We start from the raw sequence: 25,027 nt of genomic DNA on the forward strand, positions 1-25,027 counted from the left end.
AAATAAGCTGTTTTCCATGCTTCAATTTTGTTCACCCTTAATTAGTTTACATCCAAAATCCTCTCAATATATGTTACAAGGAATCCATCTAAAATTAAATAAACAATTTTTTGAAAACGGTTAGGCTTAGGTATAGAATTTCCCGGGGTATTTACACCATGTGAACGGAACACTCTGTATTCTGAATTCACAAATAAACGTTCCATAGCACCCAAAACGAAATTGTAACAAAATCCAAGTAATAGCGAAAAAGCCGTGTCGCAGTTCGACCAAGGAAAATTGGATTCTTCAAAACCCACCACCCAAATGGTTTATGAAAATAGGGAAAATATTTTTCGACCTGGTAATTGCTCGGAAAAAATACTGTCGCAAATATGGAAAAGAACACAAAGCGGGATATTGTACTGGAAATGTTTGGAAATGTTCACCACACTGCATGAGCTAAATGATTTGACCACTCTGCCAGAGATAAAAGTTTTAAAAATAATATTAAATTATAATGGTTTTTATAAAAAGAACCTCAATATTGAGTACAGGTTTTCGGTTAAAAGAGTGTGATAAAGTTGATAAAGGAGACACTCTACAGATGAATGTTCCATATGTTCATCAAAACGTGCGTAACCGAACATGGAAAACTTTGGAAGAATTGAAAACGTTAGTCATAAAAGATGAAAGTCCTGGTAAGTGCCTTTTGTCGAGAACATGGAAAACATAGTGGAAGCGCTATTTATGTGCATAAATCTGTAAGGTGTAAAGCGAGAAACAACTCGTGTAAGTTATCAATAAAAAAAGTTTGTGAGTGCGCAGTCGTAGAGCGTATATTCAAAAAAGATTGGTTAAGAGTTTCGTAAATTCATAGAGCTCAATCATGAAGTATAGATGTTTTGCTCTATTGCTTAGAAAAGGTGCTCTTAGATATTTTTAAGGAAAATATATTTTTTTAAGATAAACATGTTTAGAGAAATCGAACAAATTAAACTTAATTTCACTAACTTCTTGGCCTTTCGTCTACGGTTTTCGAAGATACAAAGAGACGTCCCGTAGTACAAGCTGTATTGAAAACTTATTGGTGAATTGCGAAAACAGAAATACTCTAATATTTCACGCTTTTATTTGTGACCAAATTGCCAGAACATTACATTAAATCTATCATTTTACTTGACAAATTCAAAGTAAACATAGTAATGGAATAGACAAGATTCTAGTATAATACAAATAAGTGGTCCATATATAAGTGCCTGTTGATTAATGACTCCCTTAAAAATCACATTTTCCCAAACCAATTTAAAACAGCTTTACTAAATCCGCTCTATAAAAGGGAAGACCCAGAAATAATTAATAATTAATAATTAAAGAATAAAAAATTAATAATTGCAGACTGATTAGCATTTTGCGCGGATTTTCTAAAATATTTTAGATGGCTATTTGCGAAAGACTCGTTGAGTTTTTTTAATAAGTATAAACTGTTCAACAATCATCAGCATGATATATAGCAAATAAATGAACAGAAACCGCTATATTTCAATTTATAGAAACAATTTTAAAACACTTGGAAGGAGGAAGAATCGCTTTAGGCACGTGTTTGGATCTATCTAAAACATATTATTGTATAAATAGGGATTTATTGCTCAAAATATACCTAAAATGTGCTAAAATTGTTGGAATGATACTTATTGGGAAGGAAACAAGTTAATGGTAATAGTTATCTTTATGTTATTAAGGAAAATAGTCTAGGCATAGCACAAGGTAGAAAAAATTTTATTTATCATTTTTGTGAATGACTTTTGTGACAAAGTCAGAAGTCAGACTGATTTCTAGTAAATCATTTTTAGTACTAAATTAGGTATAGATGAAATACCACTAGGCATAAATATAGGTAAAGAAAATATGAATATGGTGAAGAGCACTAAATTATTAGGTTTACAAATTAACAAGTTTCTTGATTGGTCTGAACATATTTATGATTTGCAAAATACATTTAATTTAATTTGTTATGGAATTAGGCTTGTTGCAAACTATATGAATACGAAAACTTTAAAAATTATCTACTTTGCAAACTTTCAGATACGCATAAGGTATGGAATTATTTTTTGGGAGGTAGTAGTCAACTACAGAAAAATTTCGTGATTCAAAAGAGGACTTTTCGTATCTTCAAAAAAATGCAATTTAGGGAAAAGATTGATATTCTTCATTAAAAATAGAAAGGACTTCGAACTGCAGATATTTCACAGATATAATGCCAGAACCCTAAATGTAGATTACCCAATTCAGCGTTTAACCTTAACTAAATGGAATCTGCCCTTGTTACATGTGCCAAAGATTGTATAATAAATTACCAAATAATGTAAAAGCAATTGCAACTCTAAAAATCTTTAAGCGCACTAAAAAAAAGTTATTAACAAATTTAGAACCATACTGTCTAGAAGCCTTTTTTCTGTAGTCTTTAATTAATATATGCAATGTAGGTAATTGAGATTTGTAATAGAATCTAGTATATTTTCCTTTTTTAACGCAGATTTCCTTTTTGTTTGGTGTATTATTTTTACATAATGCATTACAAATTAAGCTGATTATTATTGTCATTTTTGACGAGTGGAAACCTTTTATAGGCACCAGGTACTTGTTCCTCCTTTCCCTGGCAGTGTGGGAGTCACCAGAGCCTGGGCTCGGCATACTGCACTAAAATCATCCCGGCTAGATTTCTTTGCCCTCCACGCGGAACCATCATTGCTGACATTACTTCATGGAGACAATACTCTCTTTTATTTCGCTGTAGCGCCCTAGCCCACACTGCTTTTTTTACCCTGTTCTGGCTTAGTCTTTGTTCTCTCTCCTTGGTTTCTAAAATTACTTTCTTTATTGTCCTTTCTCTAAGTTCTTTATATCTTTTACAAAGGAATATTGTATGCTCAGGTGTATCTATGTCGTTACATTTCGTACAGACTTCCTCCACCTCTTTTCCAAAGCGTTTGGCGCATGTCTTAAATATTCCGTGACCTGAGATTGCTTGCTAGTTTAAATTTCTATCTTCACATTTAACCCATTTGTTTATATCCGGGATTAACCGTCTAGTCCACTGGCCTTTATGTGCGGTATTGTTCCATCTCGCCTGCCATTCCTCCATTGTTCTCTCTTTAACGTCCGAGGTCTCACCTTGCCCTCTTTCGTATATGTTTTTCCTCTCTTTTCCCATCAGGTTTATTGGTGGTATTCCTGCTATAACCTACCGTGCTACAGCCCATACCGTTTTAAATGCAGCAGTAACTCATATTAGTGCCCTAAGTTGCGTTCTTTCCATGAGTGTAGTACTTCTAGAGCATCTGCCCATGTAGGTGCTCCATACAATAGGACTGAATGCACCACCCGCCACAGTACCTTTCTTTTCCCACTAGAGGGACCGCCTATATTTGGCATAAGTCGTGCTAATTTACCAAGTCTGTCCTCAGCCTTGGCAGTAACCCTCCTCACACGTTCCCCAAAATTTCCATGCTTATCAAAAGAGACTCACAGATATATCTAGCCCTTGCATTTTAAATTTTATGCTCTCGCTTTTTCTTTTCTGTGTGTTAATCAGAGCTTCAGTTTTTTCTGGTGCTAGTTTCAGCTCGTTTCAATTCGTCCACTTATTTATCCTTTGCAGGTTTTCATTTGTATTGTATATAAGAATGTTCTTTTCATCTGCCAATACCAGTAGTGCTATATCATCTGCAAAACCAACTGTCTTTGATCTTCCCTGTAGTTTAATTTCAAAAATGTCATTGTACAAGATATTTCAAAGTACCGGTCCTAGTACCGATCCCTGCGGTACTCCGGATTTAATTTCAAATGTTTTCCGCTTTGCTAACTGTATGTGTCTGTCCTTGAGATATTCCGCAATGACATTGAAGAGATATTTGGATATTTTTCTCTTCTTTAGTTTTCGCAGTATTAAATTCCAATTAGCATAGTTAAAAGCGTTTAATATTATCATTATTATTATTATTATTATTATTATTATTAATTATTATTAATTATTATTATTATTAATCGACCACTTGAAGCTAAGAGATGTAAAGTTAATACGTATGCGTAACTTGAAGCAATATTTCCAACCGTGCTTTTGTTGTAGTTTTGACGTGAGAGGTCGCGCCTTCAACAAAGCGCTTCAATGGTCGGATCCGAACATGTTCGGTCCGCGGGCTTACTTTGTGACGGTTTCGAAGCCCGCTGCCCTCACACTGGACGGGGTTCAGCTGGACGACGAGGGCGTCTACAGGTGCCGGGTGGACTTTAGAACATCACCAACAAGAAATTTTGCCATCAATTTAACTGTTATCGGTAAGAGTACGTTTTATATCCCCATTGTTTCCATTTATTCGTCGTAGGAGTTCCCGTACTTAGGTGTTCCCGAAAAAAAAACAAGTTTTAATAGCTGATATTCCATAATATTATTATTTTTAATATTTAACACAGAAAATGGACGCAATTTTTTTATTAGTCGTTCCACTGATGGTTTAATTATTAATTAGGCAAGTGTCACAGAAAATTCGAAATTCTCCAATCTATACATTAAAAATGGGAAAAATGCAGTTGCGGCAAGAAGCGAATATATGAAAATCTAATTTGGTGGCGGCAATCGCTTCAGAGGAATAACTACTAATACTAAAATAGAGGAGAAAAATGCAAACTATTTCAAACTAGGCTGAAGAATTAGACGTCTGTTTATATTACATTGGTAAGATAGACTTTGCGCGTGCAACATAATACCAGTAAAATACTGAATAGTCTTGTACTTATTACATTATAAATACCGAGACGAGTATTATTTTTTGTTGTTTTCTGACTGACAACGAATCAGGGTGTCTCCAAAAAAGTTTATTTAAGACCAGGAGTTTTTATAGTACTGAATAATATTTTCCACCCTTGCTCGTTTTTTTCTACCAATAATTATAATATATTTTTCAGAGAACCCTACTCTACTCATGATGAAGTTCGCGATTTGCATAAATTGGGAGAATTTTAAAATCATGAAAATTCTCACGGAGGAAAATATGAGATCATTTAAAAAATAAAATTTGTTTTACTAGGCAAGAAACCAATATAATAAAAGAGGAAATGTATACTGAAATAAATGATACCAACCATTCTAAATAAATACAATAATTAAATAAATTATGTGGTTAAACACTCCTAAGTATGTTTTATAATCATATTAATAATTATTGTTATTTTTATATAGCAGATATTTAATATTAAACAGTTTAATAGTATTTCTGTCGAAATGACTTAATAAAGACGTCAAAACAAATAATGAAAAAAATGGCCACCCATGACATATTAAGTGAAATTTTCCAAACCATACTGTGTTTATATTATATATTTGAAATCAGCGTTTATAGGGCATAATATCCAAGGCATTCCATAAGAAAAAATTATGTTTCCATCTTCTTTTTTTATCCTCCGGTATACAAAAACGTAGCACAGAAGAGAACTTGAGTTGAAACCACGAATTATAGAGAGTTAAAAAATGGATAACCAAATGCACCAAAACAAAAAAAGAATTCAGAAGGCGTTATAGATAGAGTTACTAAAAGTTGATAAAAGAATAGGATTATTCTAATCCTTGTAAATTCTTTATCTTTCGGGCTCATCACTTTGCTTGGCGAAAATTCAAACATTAATAATTTTTTTATTGTTTCCCCGAAATTTTATATAGATGCACATACTTCGATCACGTTCAAGAACTATTTCTAGATGAGTTTTTTTTAACATTTAAAATAAAAAATTATATTTTCAATATTTGACTAAAATGGTAAGTAAATGTTCGTAAAATTTAACACCCGATATAAATCATTATAGAAGCTCTCTTTTCCTTCGCCGTCATATTCTATAGTGGGTATACACAAATTTGTAGGATATTAAACCTCGCTGTCAGAAAAATATATCATATTTAAAGGAGTTTTTAAAATTCCATCGGGAATGATTATTCCGACTCCATTTTTGTGTTGTGGTCTTCTCATGTGTAAACAATTGTATCGTCATCTATTAATATTTTTGCGGAGTTTTCCTAGTATACTGATCTGTAATCTCTTCACCTCTTTCAGAACGTTGTGTATCTTTCCAGATTCGTACATACTTCTTATGTTCCATGTACCTATTTTGTGCGTTCTTGATGGATCGAATATGATTCTCGCTGATCTGGAGATTCTTCGTACTCCTGTCCCATTGAAGGGGCGCCCGTAGTCTGGGCGTTGGATTTATCAGCCATAGAAAGGTGTAAATTTGGTATGGTGTAATTTCTGATTTTTTTATTGGTCCGCTATTTAAAACTCCCTTCGTTATCACCTAAACGTACTCCTTGAAGATATACTACTCGTCTTAACTGAAAATATTTTGCTTATGCATGATGGGACGCTACCACATGTTTTGCCAGGGGCGCCAATATTTACATTATCAGTTTCCTCCTTTAAGTGAATTTGTTTGGCCACCCAGGTCCAAGAAGTTTTTTTAAATGGAAAAATTCCATTTTTATAATTTTATCATATTTGGTATTTAATAAAAGAGATGTTGTACCAGATTTACTGTTTCAAAAAGTTGTAGATTTCGAAATAAAACGCAATAAAACGTTTTTCATTTATTTTTGAAAAACTCAAATGTTTCTACATTGGGTTAATTTCTAAGAATGAAACAAATGTCATCAATACCATTTTGAAATTTTAGGACCGTTAAGGTTGGGCAATTAATAGAATTTTTTATAAACAATCTCAGATCTTTTTTTAAACCATTTTCCAAGGACTTCAAAAATATCTGAATATACTGCGCGTGTGAATTCTCGTGAATAAATACAACTTTCTTATTTTTTAATTCCTGGGAAAATTCTTGGGTATTTTACAAGAATTTATACAGTTTTCAAATTTTGATGCTGAACTTGGGAGCACTAAACCAAATATACTGATTTTAAGAGTTCCCCCCACGGTATGAGCTTCATCCCATTTAGCTCAAAAAAACACCTCCAAAGGTTTGCTCGTAAACCGCAACATCTAAGAACAAATGTCGTAGTACATTTTATGTTTTCTATTAAAATGGTTATATGCGTCTCTATATTGCGACCTTGGAAAATAAACACAGTTTTGAGCGGAAAAAAAAATTAACCCAGCGCAGTTTTTTGCGGCGAGAATTAAAGAGCAATTGTTTCTCAACGAGGTCGATAGAAAATAAAATATTCTTTAGCAAGTGGTCAAATGGTAATTTTTTTCCTACTCTCGTCTGTAAAATGCCTTATTACACATCGATCTAGCGTACGGGAACCATCACTTTACCACGTCAGTTTCGTTTCCCACGGATCCGGGATTCGCCGCACGAAATCGGATGTTTTCGGAGATATTTTCCACGCCTTGAATTTTGACGTTTGTCAATTCTAACGGTCATGTCAGTGAATGTATTCGTCCTGTTTTGTGAAAATGTACCCAAAAGCTAACCGTCATAGAAGAAGTATAGTATGCAACATGTTCGATAAACTTTTTAACTCACTCGCTTATTAAACATAAACTCGTGCGTCGAATGCCGTTTACCGCATTTGTTGCATAATATACTATTAAACCTATGAATTTGTACTTTGAGTTCCAAGGCCCTTGAAGTCCCTTGAAGCGTATTCGAGTTCTCGGACCATTTTTTATTAAAGTAGTTTCCCCTGTAGACGGATGACTATCCTCCCAATAAAATGTAACTATTTAATAATCTACCTCTACAAACACACACATTCATGGCATTTAATTGACTCCCCCAAATGGAGCACATTGTGCATCGCTTTCCACATCCCTTTTTACAGCTTATGAAAGAATGGAAAACTGAAGTTTGAAAAGGATGCTTAAGTCCTAACCACTGGTATTTGAATTTTGTTCTTCACGAACGAACCTGGTGAAAAACGCTATATGAATGTTGTGTTAATGCAGCAGATGACAAAATAACGGCGTTACTTGAATGACCAGCGAAAGAGCTTCAAATAAAACTGAATGGAGAAAAATCGAAACTAGAACATATTCTATAACGATATACAAAATTTCAAATTTTTCGTGAAATTTTAAAGACCTTAAATAAATTAAAGAACTTGGGCCGCCTAAAAATTAAAAAGTGGAAAATAAGTATCACGTAATTCCTATTTACCCCAAAACTTCGCGAAATGCTCCAAAATGCCATCAGATGTTTTTTAATTAGATAAAACCCGCGCACCCTGTTGTAAAAACCATTTTGACTTTTTCATACCAAATTCTGATAAATCTAGTAAATTTAAGCTGGTAAGAGCACTTTACTAATCATATTTTTATCTGCGGTAATAAATATAAAAATTATATATTAATGTGGAGGATTCCCAAGTACCTTTTTGGTTAAAAAATTATGTCTGCCTTGGTCGACTTCGATTTCGACTAGTTAGCCGATTTATTAATCAATTTGATAAGAGTATTTCATTTCAAATTTCTGTAACTAAATTATTGACTTCATTTTAGGAAAAACAAGATATAGAAAATTATATAACTACAACCTCGATTTTTGGATTGTCTACAACTGCTGAGAGTTTTTTACAAAAAGGCGGTTCCTTAACGGAAGGCGAATAAAAATAAACCATCCATTTCATGGTTGCGTTTTCTCCACGTTGATTTTTTATTAAATTAATTTTATTGATAATCGTGTGAAACAATGTACCTATAGTGGGTACCTTCAATTTATTATACAGTGACGAGCAAAAAATTTAGGTCACTCAAGCAATTACAATTTTTTTGTAAAAAAAAGTTTATCACCGAATCGTCAATCTAGTAGGTCGTAAATTATCTATCCTACTGTATATGATTAACTGAAATTAACATTTAATCGGAAAATGTTATGTTGCTTTTCATGATTTTGTCGGGACATAAAAAACGTCAGAGCCCAGTTAATTTTTATTTGTAACTAAAGAGGCGAGTAACAAGAAACAATGTTGAGAAAACCTGAAAATTAATAACGTATTCCCTGCTCTTGCACTTATGACTGCTTATAATCGACGAGGCATGCTTTGAATAAATTACAGATTACGTTCTGGTCGATGTTGTTCCATTCCTCCGTTAACATCTCTCCCAGCTTTAGGACATTTCTTGAAGCTCGTATATGTCTTCGAATACGTCGTCCCATCTCATCCCACACATGTTCGACGGGATTCATGTATCGACTGAGTGCTGAGCAACCAAACCGCCTAATACCCGCCTCGTCCAGATATTGACTGACAATTCTGGCGGTATGATGCTCTTCAAGGATTTCCGTAATGTGCCTGTGAGCTGCCAGAGAGCCATTCTGTAAAAAGACCAACTGTGTGCGTGCTGCTGTTATCACCTAAACGTACTCCTTGAAGATATACTACTCGTCTTAACTGAAAATATTTTGCTTATGCATGATGGGACGCTACCACATGTTTTGCCAGGGGCGCCAATATTTACATTATCAGTTTCCTCCTTTAAGTGAATTTGTTTGGCCACCCAGGTCCAAGAAGTTTTTTTAAATGGAAAAATTCCATTTTTATAATTTTATCATATTTGGTATTTAATAACAGAGATGTTGTACCAGATTTACTGTTTCAAAAAGTTGTAGATTTCGAAATAAAACGCAATAAAACGTTTTTCATTTATTTTTGAAAAACTCAAATGTTTCTACATTGGGTTAATTTCTAAGAATGAAACAAATGTCATCAATACCATTTTGAAATTTTAGGACCGTTAAGGTTGGGCAATTAATAGAATTTTTTATAAACAATCTCAGATCTTTTTTTAAACCATTTTCCAAGGACTTCAAAAATATCTGAATATACTGCGCGTGTGAATTCTCGTGAATAAATACAACTTTCTTATTTTTTAATTCCTGGGAAAATTCTTGGGTATTTTACAAGAATTTATACAGTTTTCAAATTTTGATGCTGAACTTGGGAGCACTAAACCAAATATACTGATTTTAAGAGTTCCCCCCACGGTATGAGCTTCATCCCATTTAGCTCAAAAAAACACCTCCAAAGGTTTGCTCGTAAACCGCAACATCTAAGAACAAATGTCGTAGTACATTTTATGTTTTCTATTAAAATGGTTATATGCGTCTCTATATTGCGACCTTGGAAAATAAACACAGTTTTGAGCGGAAAAAAAAATTAACCCAGCGCAGTTTTTTGCGGCGAGAATTAAAGAGCAATTGTTTCTCAACGAGGTCGATAGAAAATAAAATATTCTTTAGCAAGTGTAAAAAGACCAACTGCGTGCGTGCTGCTGAACCGATTCCAAACCATAACCGAACCACCACCATGTGGAAATCTCTCATCAATTCAACCTGGGGCATATCTTTCTTCGGGTCTATTCCATACCCTTCGATGTCCATCTGACCCAGTGAGGCAGAAACGTGATTCATTGGAAAGCAGTACCTTGCTCCATTCATAATCATTCCGATTTAAATAACTTCAGGCAAAATCTAATCTTGCTATTCGATGCCGTCGATGCAAAGGCCATGTAATCATTCTTCGATAAAATAATCCATTAGCACAAAGACTTCTTCTAACATTAACATTTCGAAGCCAAACAGCAGAAGCTGTCCTATTCCACAAACATGCTGACACCAAAATTCGATCATCCCTTTGGTTGGTGATCCTTCTTCGACCGGATCCTGGTCTTCTGGTGATTAAGCCAGTCTCCTCGCAGCGTTGGCATGTATTTTGTACAGCACAGACCCCTACCAACAGTTATTGCAATTTTCCCTTTTCATTGACAATCTTATTATTATAAACGACTCTGATTTCAGATAAAAACCAATTAGTTATACCGTCGACTGGCGCAGTCTAGCTTAGAATTAGCTGCTCTACTGAATCAGTGCGTGCCACAATGTACACAACAAAATTATAAAAAGAAATTGATGAGCATGGTTATAACAAATGCATGAGAAAAACTTAAAAACAAAACAGAAAAAATATCTTCAGCAAATTCTGTAATTGCAGTAATTCTTTCTTATATTTAATTTTAAACATATTACAATTTAAATTTACCAGGTTATTAGGTATTGAATTATAATATTTTACTGCGTTATATTCTAAGCGACCCCTAAACGACCCAATCTGCTTATAAAAATTAGAAATATGATCATATTTTCTTAAGCCAAACACAATAAATTGGAAAGTACCTAACGTACTAATTTTTAATTAGGCCGAACTTACGTTGTTTCTTAAAAAGCCGAAATTACGCCGTCTACTAGACCAACGATTCAGTGATTTTTTGTTTCAAATTATTTGACATTTTTTGAGTGACCACTCGTTTTGCCTCTTTGCAGTTTTATTCTTCCCATTCTTCCCGTTTTTAATTTTTTTGTAACTTCGTAAATTTCTTCTTGTATTTGCTTAGACTCAGGCAATTCAATACAGGTTTATTTATTGCGGTGGCAAACATGTTCGTGTCAAACTACCCATTTACTTAAAAACCAATCGATAGGTTTCAAATAATATTTTTGGCCCGTTCAAGCGCCCTCGTTTACGGGCTTTCATGCGACTGACGCGACGGGGGTAACCGACACGCAACCCTCGATAAAGCAGTTTTGTTATTTCCAACTTATTACCCAGATTATGTGTATTTAAAATAAGCGCGCAATATATAATTTATTAATGCATTTTTATTTAAGAGTAAAGTAAAGTTTGTGGCGCACGCGACGGGAAATTGGACGCCATTCTGAGCGCGTTCTGTCATTACGTATGCAACGAAAACGTTGTAAATTATAGCTTCGCTTACCTGTATTTATTTGATATTATATCATCTGCTTTTACTAGAAATAAGCAAACCGCCCCATTAACCTTTATTATTCTCGATCTTTATGTCTGAGTGAAATATTAAAATAGTTTTCCAATAGAGGAACCATTTGCGCGTTGGGAAATTTTTCACTCCAAATGTTAATGCAACTTGCAGAAATTGCATCATATAATTAATATCTACTATAACGTGAAAGGAAAAGATCTTCCTAATTACATTTGAATACCATTTACAACGGTAAACTCCAGTTATCAGACTGTAATTATGCTGATAATTCAGCCAATATGAATAATAATATTTAGAAAGAGGCAAATAGTAATGGGGATTGTTTTCTGTCATCTACGTTGTTACTAATGGCACATTGTAATAAAAAGTTGTAATATATTATTTCTCAATGTCTATAGCTGGTAGGGTGTTTTGGGAATAAAAGAATTCTTAAGGGGTACTTTGTGAAATGATTTCACAAATTGAGCTATTTTGCCTATTTTTACTGTGACAATCTTCTATTTAAGGAATACTTACTAATAATTAACACTGCTGTTAATAAATAAATTTTTGTTTAAATAGTAATTGCTTGTGTTGGATATGATTGCAACAATGAATATATAATGACCCAACAAACGTTTGCACATATGATGGGGATGGTGCGCGTCCTTCGTTTTCGAGGTTTACTAAAATCTTCTAATCTTAGTTGAAAAATGCGCTTGTCTAAAATACATTTTTCTTGTAACAATCAAATTATTTAAAAAAATCTGGAACAGGTATGGGTTCTACATTGTCACCAGTCTTTGTGAATATATTTATGAAAGCTTTTCAGAAGAAAGCCCTTGACACTTTCCATCTAAAACCAAAACTGATGCTTTTGTTATTTGACTTTGCAGTCAAGAATCCTCCCGAGATTTTCTCAACCACTTCAATTTATATACCCTAATATACGTTTTACTCTTGAATTAGAGACTAATAATAACCTGATATTCTTAGATAGTTTTATTAATAACAAATCAGACCCAGGACTGCATGCATGGTCACATCACTATCCATTCTAAAATACCTTAATTTGGCTAAAAAAAAATCAAAATTTAAACTATCAAAGACATTAGTCAAATCTATTAAAAGAGAAAGACAACCATATGATCTATCGAGATCAGAGGCAACATCACAGGTAACCTTGAGCAGAGCAGTAGCACAGGTATTATTGGATCTGAATCCTGACCAATATTTTTGGTGTTGTATCAGTCAACTAAGAAAATTGTACAATTTGACCACCTTTTCAAGAATATTTGAGGCTTATTGGTCTAAGTTCATTCAGCTTGAAGGTATTGTAACTTTGGTCAAGGGGACTATGGGGGATTAATTTTCGGGATTCGGAATAGTTAAGAATAGAAATAAACTGGGTTTCCCCATCGTAAGAGCCCATTGGAGCACTATTATTTTTAACTTCTTTGTTTGTTGTTGTTTGGAAGTTTTTGGTAGATTCATTAAGAATCCTACATTGTCAACCTCGTTTCGGTGTGCTAATTTTTCGAAATTTTTACGCCATTGGATAACGAGTCTCACTCAAGTGAATGATGTTCATTTCACAAAGACAACCGGAGCGTTTTTAAGGCAGCTAATTAAATAGGAAAAATGTACATCGTTTCTTAACTCAACTGAATCATAAAAGATAGACCAATAAATAAATATCTTCATATTATTGAGAACTCCTTCGAATTTCTCAATTTCCAATTTTGACAATCTAGGTACATTTGCAAAAGACTGGATTGCCGTTGCTTGAAAAATTTGGGATAAATTCTTTGAATTTCGCATTTAGCACCTTATAAGGTTAGTCAAAAATAATCTAATCTCCACACGCGAGAGTGTTATATATTACGTGGATTAAAATATATCGAAAGCACCGATCGCTCAAAAACTTACCTTTTTGGCCAGCATAAGGATATTTCTCACAATTTTTGCCGCTTATAGATGATGTCCAGTTGGAAATGAGTAAATTTCGGCCTTATTGGTCTGTTCGCTTTGCCCAGTCCCCTGTGACGTTTGACGTTTTCAATTCTGACGGTCATGACAGTGAATGATTTCGTACACAGAAAAATGTTACGCAATATATCAGACAATTTAAATAATATTAAAATCTAGTGGACTAATCGGTAAGTAAAGTGACATTTATAATTTAAGTTTATTTTATTAATATCTTGCCAAGACCAATTGTACGATTTTCAAATATCTAAGTCTCATCAGTACAAACGAAACAAAATTGGAGGTTAGGACCGGCATTTTCTTGCTTATACGATCTTACAAATTTAATCCTCTTAAACGCTCTATCCTTGGTTGATTTTTCATCCAGTTACAGTCTTTTTCTTGAAATAAACTACATAACGATCAATTGTAAAAGTTAAATAAACAACACGTTTTAAAATTGTTTTTCCGTTTTTTATATGACATATCCATATAGCTATTAGATAATATAGTGGTCCTACTACTACTACGGTAAAAAGTGATGCGCCGCAGGTGGCTATGATATTCTCGTGAGCATGCGTCACCTCCAAATAACTGAGTTGCCACATTGCCGTAATTTTTCTGAAAAAATTTGACTAATTTTCATAAGAACGCAAATCAGTCTCTGAAATCCGAACATAATTGGCAACGCCGGATACTAACAGTCTGTGCAATTGTTGTTTACATTTTTGATGCTCATGATTCTCTCCGTATTTTTTCGTGTTTATATATATATATATATATATATATATATATATATATATATATATATATATATATATATATATATATATATATATATATATATATATATATATATATATATATATATATATATATATATATATATATATATATATATTACACGCCGATCAGTTTCGTTTCCCATTTCCGAGATTTTACTGCATGGGTTTGGCCGTCATCAGATGTTTTCGGAGATGTTTCCCACGCCTTGAATTGTGACGTTTGTTAATTCTGACGGTCATGTGTAATGTCATGTCATGTGTGAATGTATTCGTGTTGTTTTGCGAAAATGTGTCCAAAAACTAAGGGTCGTAGAAAAAGTATAGTATGCAATACGTTCGGTAAACTTTTGAAGTCACCTGTATAATATACTATTTCGGCACTCGCTGTCTAGCTTAATAGAATAAATTATATCCGGTCTGACATTTTCGAGGTTTTTTCATTTGATTGATGCTCCATAAACACCGTACATAATGGTAGGTACGCTCCAGTTAATATTTGATAATGTTTATTTCAGCAGATAAAGGGTTTCCACTCATACTATGGCAATTACTTACTTACGGAAAACCAACGACTTGTGCACGTTAGCTTTACAAAATTAACCCATATTTTAGTTTATTATTTCAATGACCGTCTCTTCTAGGTCTAGGTTTAGAAGAACAACTTCAGGAGTTTTGTGAATCTCCACCAATTGACATGCTGTTTATTTTAAGTTTAGTTTTGGTTATGCGCCGCTTTTGGTATCAAACAATGAGTCGGAGACATGCAGGATCCTTATTTGAATCTCTAGTGAACGTGAATAATTTTGATATTGCCTAGAATTTCTTTGTTTTGCTTTTAATGTTTTTACAGAGCTCCCAGGCCGCTCTGCCTTTACTTTTGCCTTTTCTACTCATTTTCCAAGAGTTTTGGTTTTAAAGATTCGAGTAAAGGGACTGGAGTATTGCTTAATTTTGTAATACTCAACAGTGGTATAACGTCGAAATGAGTATTGAGCTCCATGGTATTGGTATTGATGTTGATATTACTTTGGTGCATTTTCTGTCTTTATAATAATAATGAGGATCAAAAATATTAAAATCCGATTAATAACTTGAAATAATTTTAAATTTTGCGATTTTTTCTCTTTACACTTTTTTGCTCCATATACTAAAACAACACAAAAATACAATCTCTAACAAAATTTGTTTCTAACTTTTCCCAAACGCGATTACCAGACGAAATTTAAAAAAGGTATTTTATACCTGCATAAGGACTCCCCCATCCTCCGTTTGAAAATTTCAACAAGATTCAAGTTTATTGCTTTCGCCTTTTTCTCCTTACATAAATTAAATTTTTAATTTCGTCGCGAAACTTTTCTCATTACGTATTAATAGAAATATCTATTAAAGTAAGAAACTCTTACGAGAATAACGTTCCAACAATTTCGAAGTTAAAATCAATTTCGTAAATGGAAATGGTTTTATTTCCTTTTAATTTGCTCCATAACTTCCTCCTGGAACTTAAGGGTTCCTCGTTTCGCTCGTTCACTTTTTTGCATTAGAGTGGGAAATGGTGACCTTCAACTCTGTTAAAAAAAGGAGTTTGTTTTGCTCGTTCTAACCTAATAAAAGCTCAATGGATACATGATATATTGTCCCATTTATACTAGCGTATCTATGATTTAAGATGCTTAAGATAAACTTAACTTTAACCTTATCAAGATTTCCACTTTGTAATTGTTTCAATCAAGCAGCACACTATTCACAATGTTCTCCATTAAAGTTTTTCATAAAACAATAAATTTAGCTATCATCTTTCACTGTGAGCTTTAGTGCTTTTGGACGATCCCGTAGTTATTTCTATGTGAATTCATTTATGAAAGCATAATAACAATTTAAAAAAATGTTAATAGATAATTGTTTTCTTGCTCTCATTGCTAACTGTGTGAGATGGGTGATAAGCCGAGTATCAAATGCGTTTTTTGAGAAAGCCACAACTGTTGCCAAAATTATCAAAAATAAAAAACAGTATTTACTCTCTACTGTAAAATACCCAATTACGCCATAATTAAAGTGTGAGCAGAGTACCACATTGAGCCTACGCTATGTTTCTTAATGCGAGAGAGTTATAAATCATAATTAAACTGTAACAAAGTGGTTTCAGCCTTTTTCCATAGGTGTAGTATTGTACCTATGATGATTTTCAAGGGTCCCGAGAGTGGGAGGTAGGCGGACAGTAGTTTGACTTACCTATGCTTTAGTATTTAAAATTAGAATTATAGTTACTTTTCAGCAGTTGTTAGCAAAGTTCGTTCTTGAAAATGGCTAGTATTTCCAAAAAAGTACAGACAGAAATGAAACTGTAATAAATAAGGATGAAAATATACCTCTTTGTGCGAAATTTATTGTCGATAAAGTAACAGCAAAACAGTGCTTCGCCTTCCGCCATATCATATACAGTGTTTGTAGCAAGATATAACAACACATTCAAAACGAGGGACGTTGAAATAAGTCGCAAGCTAACTGTGGACTCCAACACATATAGTGTATCTGACTATTCGGAACATAATGATTAAAATTTACAAGTCATGTCAATTTACATTTCATTACTCTTTTGCATTAAGAAATGGAATATAGCTTCCTTAATCAGATTTTAATCACAATTTCTTTTTTTAGTAATTGAATATTTTCGATAAATTTCTATTTGTGGCACCTTTAATTGAATAAAAAAGCAGCCTAGAGCCACGAAAGTCACAACAAGTTAGCTTTGTTAATGCGTCCCGTAAAACCATGTCAAAAACGGGATATACTGTACATATTATTGGACACCCTACATTTTGATTAAACATTCTACAAAAAATGACATTGTAGTTAACTACCGTCCGATTAAATAGTCAAGATCTTTCATTTTCTCCTCTTTAATGACATTCTGGACTGCTTATAGCCAGTTCTCTAGGGTCACATTAATGATCTGACGAAACAATAAATACATTACAGTTAAATACGTTCCTGACTCCATCTCAAGAACAATTTTTTAATAGGACATTGCGTTCAATCGTTTCCTGTATAAAAAATACAGAACCAGGTTACATCAAGCCTTTGAAAGTAGAACAGGCAAAATCTTCAAAAAATACCAATCAGGCAACAAAAAAAGTGTGATTCCACTACAAAAATACGCAAGAGATCATCCAAAATCCAAACAATTAAAATTAATGTTCAAAATAAGTGTTCAAAGTATAGAACTCAAATTTTTGATAATCAAACCTTTTTAACATTTCTACGAAGCCGTTGTGCAAAGGCTTGAAATAATCCTTGCTTTGTTTGGTGACAGAACTCACCAAACGTTATGACATTTTTCACATATCTATAAAAGCATTGTTGAACAGGTTGAATTCAACCCTGAAGTTATCCATTTCAAATTGTAGTAATATCTGAAATAAAATCGCCATGGATTTGTTTGTTTAGTTCCAAGGAAATTTCTATCCTTATTCAGGTAAATTGATTTAACTCATTTATAGTATTTTATAACTAAGTCCATTTTTTAGGGTAAACTTATAAAATTTGAATATTCTTAGTGTTTTACTTTGGCCTTAAACTTACTATCATCATTAAAATTAGACCGGTTTTGATTTAGAAAAAAAAAACATTCATGCCGTTTTGACTTCCTTAACATACTGAATATTCTTCTTTCGAACAATACTCAAACTGGCTTTACGGAAGCCCGGTCGATTCTCAAGAAAGTTTAATTAAAGAAAAAGGTTTTTTATACCTTTTTACGCTTCGACCCCACGGCTCATGGTTCACGAATCAGTGAAGCAAAGATTTGTTTTACTTATTTTCGTTTCTCGTGAAAAAGAAAATAAATTCAGAAAGTTTTTATATTCCGAACATTACTTCCAAATCTAGACTTAATTTTGCAAATTAGGTAAAAAATGCTAATTAAAAAAAAGGGGGCGATAACGATAATTTTATTTTTTCACAAATAACATCAGATTCTATTAAAAACCCAGCTGCTATTTGTTAATTAAATGTTGCATATATGCCCATATTCTTTTCACAAAACCTGTAATAGTTTTCAAGAAGTTTTGAATAAAACAGTTCTTTGTATTCATTGGAATTTTTGCAGGAAGGGAATACATTTTATCAAATTAAAATACCCCGTTCAAGAGATAACTTAGTGAATGATATTTTTGTTTCTAGTACCACCGCACCAACTTCTCTTATACGATAGTTCGGGACGGGACGTCTCTGGAGTTATCGGTCCATTAGAAGAAGGGGCGGATTTGATATTAACCTGCGAAGTAAGAGGAGGTAAGTCTAATTCTAATTTAGGTATAGGCGAAATTTGATGCGTTGTCGCCATTTTACGCGGAAATACAGCTGGAAAACAAAATACCTAATCCTTTAAATTCTATTTCGATATAATATTGTGTAATGTACTCTTTACAAACTGCTGAAATTTCGCCAATCATCCTATTGCCTTCTTCAGAGCTTAAATGAAACGGGTTCGCATTTTGCTCTGTCCTGCTTATATACTGCTTGGGAGAGGCGAAACGAAAGGAGTGACATGAACTTTGTCTCGCATGACTGATTCCCATAATGGTGAAACGTAAAAACCTAAGTCGCGGTTAAGATTGTTTGGTTGTTTAGATAATTATAGTTTGGTCGCTTTCATGATTTTGTCGACAACTTGATATTTTTATGCCACGTATCTCCAATATAGTCTTTTCCGCATATTCATGGAATGCTCAATACTTCTGACCTTTCAAACGAAATTTTATCTTTGATGGATCCAATATATTGTGAGATTTTTGGAGAAGTGGTAATTCTGGTTTTAACGTTATATTTCATAAGAATATATGTGGTCAGTAGTGGAATATGTGGTCAGTAGTATTCTGGTTGTAGGGATAGACAAGCGTGTGGGGAAGCATTCGGACTCATTTCCGTTGGGAGGTTTCTGTGATAATCTAGGTATACTTCTTCTGCATTTCTCACGGAATTCTAAATGAAAGAGACATAAAGACTTGATCGCTCTTGGATAGAAGAATGTGCTAGATGTAAGTATCTTGGGCGTATCGACTAAAATCTGGTGTCCTGCGTTCAGATATTGCTGATATCGTTATTAGCCGTTACTTATTTGAAGGACTTCTTTGCTACAGGTGCACTGCATTTTTATCTTTTACCACCCATTCTAGATTTCAGGACATGTAGAGAATTGAGTTTTGATATCCTGTTATTCAGAATTTTTTATTCGATCGGTGAGATTTTGAATGTACTGGAATGCTACAGCGGCAAACTAAGGGTGAATGACAGAATTAATTTGTGTAAGGGGTTCTGGTGAAGTGTATTTTTTGATATTACCTAAATTACCTAAACTCTAGACACCCAAGCATCAATTTCGCTAACTTTCTCCTCTCGTCGCAAATATTCTTATGGAACGTTTTGAAAAACTAGCCATGGAAAATATCCATCTAAAACCGAAACTGGGGAAAATATATGTAGATTATGTTTATGTTTTTTGCCAACAGGGTTCGGATCTCTACAATCCGTTCTGAATTGACTAAACTTCATACATCCAATCACAAACCACATCAATTTCACTATCAAATTAGAAAATAACAGCACTCGTCCCTTTCTAGACATTCTTATTCTTCTAAAACCAAACTTAATCTTAAGCCATATAAAAGCAACTCGTACTGATCCACATCATCATCCAGCCCAAAATCTTCCCCAAATAATCGGCACTATCGGACAGCTCACCGAACTAACCAAACCTAACTACGTGAAGTCTTTAGTCTCCGAGAGTGTCTTTCTAAAGCCTTATCTTATATTTTATATAAACTAAGCAAAAACAAATTATATTCAAAAAATTCTACTTACAAGAAACAAATACTATTTTCTTGGTCCATAGACCGAGCCCTCGTTGTAGATTTAATTAATTTATATTTTCATTTGCATTCAAGAGCTAATTATTTTTTTCTACTCCCGTCTGTAAAACACCTAATTACGCACCGATCTAGCGTGCGGAAAGCGTCGCTTTACCACGTCAGTTTCGTTTCCCACGAATCCGAGCCACTTCGAACATTTCCGTGATTTTACCGCACGGGTTTGGGAGCAATCGGATGTTTTCGGAGATATTTCCCACGCTTTGAATTTTGACGTTTGTCTATTCTGACAGTCATGTCAGTGAATGTATTCGTGATTTTCGAAAATGTACCCAAAAACTAACGGTCGTAGAAAAAGTATGCAACACGTTCGGTAAACTTTTTAACTCACTTGTTTAATAAACATGCGATCCGCTCGTGTCAAATAAACTCGTGAATAAAATGCCGTATACCGCACTTGTTGCATAATATACTATTATGACATAACTCATAAATGCGTAAAGAAGTGGAGTTATATTTCTTCCCTCACTATGGGACCACTTCTTTAAATTCTTTTAATTGAATTTTAATTTTTCTTATGATGTTATTCAATATTTGTTTTTATAATCTGAAAACCAATAATAATAAACTGCCGTAGAAAAACTTTCACCAGAGAAATTTCATTTTTCTACTCCCTTCTGTAAAATACCTAACTATACATCGATCTAGCGTGCGGGAAGAGTTATTTTACCACGTGAGTTTGGGAGCAATCCGATGATTTTGGAGATTTTGCCGCACAGCTTAAATTTGGACGTTTGTTAATTTTGACGGTCATGTTAGTGAACGTATTCTTGTTTTGCAAAAATATACCAAAAAACTAACAGTCAACACGTTTGGTAAAGTTTTTAAGTCACTCGCGCTCCGCTCGTGAAAAATAAACTCGTGACTCAAATGCTGTTTACCACACTTGTTGCATAATATACTGTTTATAGGAGTTGGCAAAAGTTTATTTTGTTGCGGTTGGCGACAGCAAAAATGAAGTGTTAAATATATCTTTATATTTTAAGAATTTGCTGAGATGGTAATGAAATAGAAAGTTGCAGACCTAATAATTAAAAGTGCAATACCAATCGGCTCATAAATCAAAATGACACGTACTCCATCGCGACCATTTCATAGTACTTCTTCTCTATATCGGTGGCTGCATAATCTTCTCCTCGCGGTATTAAATTAGAGCGTAATTTTAACAGCTGTGTCTCTCCAAAACTCGTCCGCTGTCTTTATCGTTCCCTAATTTGCATTTCCAGATTTAATTAGTTTAATTTTATTTCTTCTGTAGGACACATTTTGCTTAATCTAATCTCTGTGCGCGTAATCGGTTAGCGAATGTACTTGCCCTAGGAGAAATGCCACTGATTGTGGTAACTGATATTAATTGATAAATTCAGTTATTAAATAGCGTAATAAAGTACGGGTTCATTGCATATTTACGGTGTTGAAGAGGAATTCATGATTGAAAAATAATAATAATACAATGAGTTTTGCCACAAGTGCATTTGAGTCACGAGTTTATTAACGATTTAATAAACGAGGGACTTAAAAACTTTACCAAACATATTGTGTACTATACTTTTCTACGACCATTAGTTTTTGGGTACATTTTTGCAAAACTCCAAGAATGCATTCACTGACATGACTGTCGGAATTAACAAAGGTCAAAATTAAAACCGTGGGTAATATTTTCGAAAACATCTGATTCTTATCTTCTTCGTTATGTGTGAAATCTTGCTTGAATTTACTTCATTCGAGAAGACTTAGTCTTAGTCTTAGTTATGACTACCGAAAACTAAATTGCTGCATACGACTGCCACGGTACAGAGGAAGGACAATTCTGAGCAGACAATACAAAAAAGTCAGTCTATACCAGCCTGTACGGAAAGTCTTGTAGAAGATTTCCCTATTTCAAAAAAACTCTTTTTTTCTAAATACCAATTTATTCGATGAACTATGAATCGAGTTTACTAGCATGTTTATAATATTGCAATATATCAGTTAACGGATTGCAATCAAAACGATCGTTTGTTCACAAATAATGTATATATAACTTATAAGACTTATGAACTATGTTTTATGAAAGCATAAAATGTATATGCAGAGAAATTCATAGTAAAATAGCCTTATGCACTATGCAGAGTTGTTGAATAAACTTTCCATAACTAATTACATTTGAAATGGAGACGACAAGCAGACAAAGTAAGTCGTTTGAATGTATTGATGATCGATTAATACAAAAATGGAAAATGATATTGTTAAATGATGAGTTTTATATTTGTTACCGATGATTTTATAAATGTTTCTTGTTATTTGCATAAGTAATCTATAAGATTGTATTTAAAAACTTCGTATGGAGTATTAACTTGATAATTTTACTAACTGTAACTCATCGTGCGTCGGGATTTGAAACTTGGTTAAAATAGTAATAAGTAAGCAATAAGTATTAGTAATATATCCAAGACGAAATCCGACGGAAAAGAGGCTGATTACATTCAAACCCTAACTATATCTTCATTCTACTGGACGAAACGTATTTCCTTTAATCTGCAACGTCTCAAGTACCAGATTAAGTCGTTTAAGTTAGTGCCCTATAATGTACCCTTATAAAATGCAGGTGGCTAGCGGAAGTTTTGATTGCAAAAATTTAATTAAGTAAACAGGTCTCTAAAAGTGCAGAAAGAAAATAATACCTTGTTGACGGCGAGCTTTCAAATTGTTTTGTTCTTTCAAATATATCGTAAAATGATATTCTGATTATTACTTGCGTTTGTTTCTCTGGTTATTAACGGGCTTTCGCCACTAAACTTATTGTCTTTAAATTTAGTTTTCAAGAAGTGGACATTTTGACATTGTTTAATGGACTATGTCAAAAATATAGTGGAACCGGTTCTGAGTCACTTTTGGCGGAGAAATTTTCAGGTTCCCTCTGAACTCGCGATTACATAAAATTCTACATTTTTAGGAAGACCAAGTCCAACGGTATCGTGGTTTATCAATGACCGTCTCGTGGAAGGTCAATTGGAAGCCATTGGTAATCACGTCGTCGTAAACCGATTGGAAGTCAAAGGAATTGGCAGAGAGAGGTTAAACTCTACCTACAAATGTCAGGCCAGCAATACCAAACTTATGATGCCTGCCGAAAAAACGGTCAGACTGGAATTGTTACGTAAGTGGAATTATTTGCAACTGCATTTATGGATATTTTTAATATTTCTCAATTTGTATGGTTGCAGTTCGGCCGATGAGCGTGGTAATTCCCATAAAACCAGAACAGTTAGTTTCTGGTCAGGAGATAACGATTAGATGTGAATTATTTGGATCCAGACCAAAGGCGATTGTAACGTGGACTAGAGACAACAGACCTTTCAGAAGAGGAAAAGCAAGTTTTAATAAAATATTTTAATTAATAATATTAAATAGAAATATATTTTGCAACAAGTTTGTACTTGAAGTAACTAGAAGTACAAATTTAAATATCTGTATTCTTCGGAATATTTCTCACAGTTTTCCAAATTAAGCAAAACACCAAACCTGATTGGTGGATTTTTTAAGAATATATTGACAGTGTTGCCATTATTAGTGTTTCCAAAACTTGGCTGTGGTATATATACAATAACACCCAATTTCTGTTTTCACTTTACTTTGGATTTTCTGTTTTCTTTCTATCACTTAATTATTTGAAGTTTCATCTTTTACATCAAAACACCCTTTATCGAAAAGAATCTAGAATCTTAATTTTTGATCAGAAGGATAATTTAAAAAATGCTGCTTTTATTTCGGTACTTTGGGTATTCGGTTTTTTCTCCTAAACAAATTGAAACTAAATACAAAACATCAAATTAAAACTTTGCAATATCAGTACTATGTTTGATTGTGCTCAAAAGATTGTCTTTCAAAGCCTTCTAGGTAAATTTAAAGATATCAAGTGATTAAAGGGATTTATTTAACTAGTATATTTATTTTTCTACATCCACTGAGGTGAAATTAAACATATATGTATAGGGTGTCTCCTAGATTTCGACATCAAAATTTGCTTTAAATTTAAATTATGAAATAAAAGGATTAAACCTGGCTTTGTAGTTCCATAATAAAGACTCACGTACCTGAAATAAATAGCAAAATGCTTTAACAACTAAATAAGTCGGTGCTGACACTCTATTTCGAATAAGAATTCAAAAAAAAACACAGAGCAAGTACAGATATGACCAAAAATCTAAAAGAAAAAATTTCGTTTAAAAAGTACACGAAGATACTGCCTTCTGATTACCTCGGCATCGCTAGAAAATTAACTTATACCGAAATTAAGTGGGAAGGCTACAGCAACATTTCCCGCTTCAAAGATAATCCGCCGATGTATTTATTTTTGTTGTTACAGTTTCTCGACGAGGGCACGAACGACACGTTGGTCTTGCACTCCGTGACGTTCGTTCCGGTCCCGGAAGACGACGGGACGATTTTAAAATGCATCGGAGAAAATCCCAAATTGCCTGACAGCAGCCTGGAAGATTCGTTTAGATTAAACGTCGTCTGTAAGTTGCTTATTACAAATGGACTGGAGCGGACTGCGAGCCTGTTCGCATTCATAGTCTCGACATTTTTCTAGCTTATTTTCGTTGTT

At 33.6% G+C, this 25,027-nt stretch overlaps 1 protein-coding gene across 3 annotated transcripts in view; it reads left to right on the forward strand.

Moving 5' to 3' along the window:
- Window positions 1–25,027, forward strand: part of LOC132699601 (synaptogenesis protein syg-2-like) — a 519,238-nt gene that overhangs the window by 462,735 nt on the left and 31,476 nt on the right. For all 3 annotated transcript variants that reach the window (XM_060666413.1, XM_060666422.1, XM_060666430.1), the window contains exons 3-7: window positions 4,109–4,317; window positions 18,692–18,802; window positions 23,372–23,575; window positions 23,643–23,788; window positions 24,785–24,938. In XM_060666413.1, coding sequence (XP_060522396.1) covers window positions 4,109–4,317; window positions 18,692–18,802; window positions 23,372–23,575; window positions 23,643–23,788; window positions 24,785–24,938 — 824 coding nt within the window. The remainder of the gene's footprint in view (window positions 1–4,108; window positions 4,318–18,691; window positions 18,803–23,371; window positions 23,576–23,642; window positions 23,789–24,784; window positions 24,939–25,027) is intronic.

Source organism: Cylas formicarius, unplaced genomic scaffold, assembly GCF_029955315.1.
Source record: "Cylas formicarius isolate icCylForm1 unplaced genomic scaffold, icCylForm1.1 PGA_scaffold_10__41_contigs__length_53128322, whole genome shotgun sequence".
Classification (NCBI taxonomy): domain Eukaryota; kingdom Metazoa; phylum Arthropoda; class Insecta; order Coleoptera; family Brentidae; genus Cylas; species Cylas formicarius.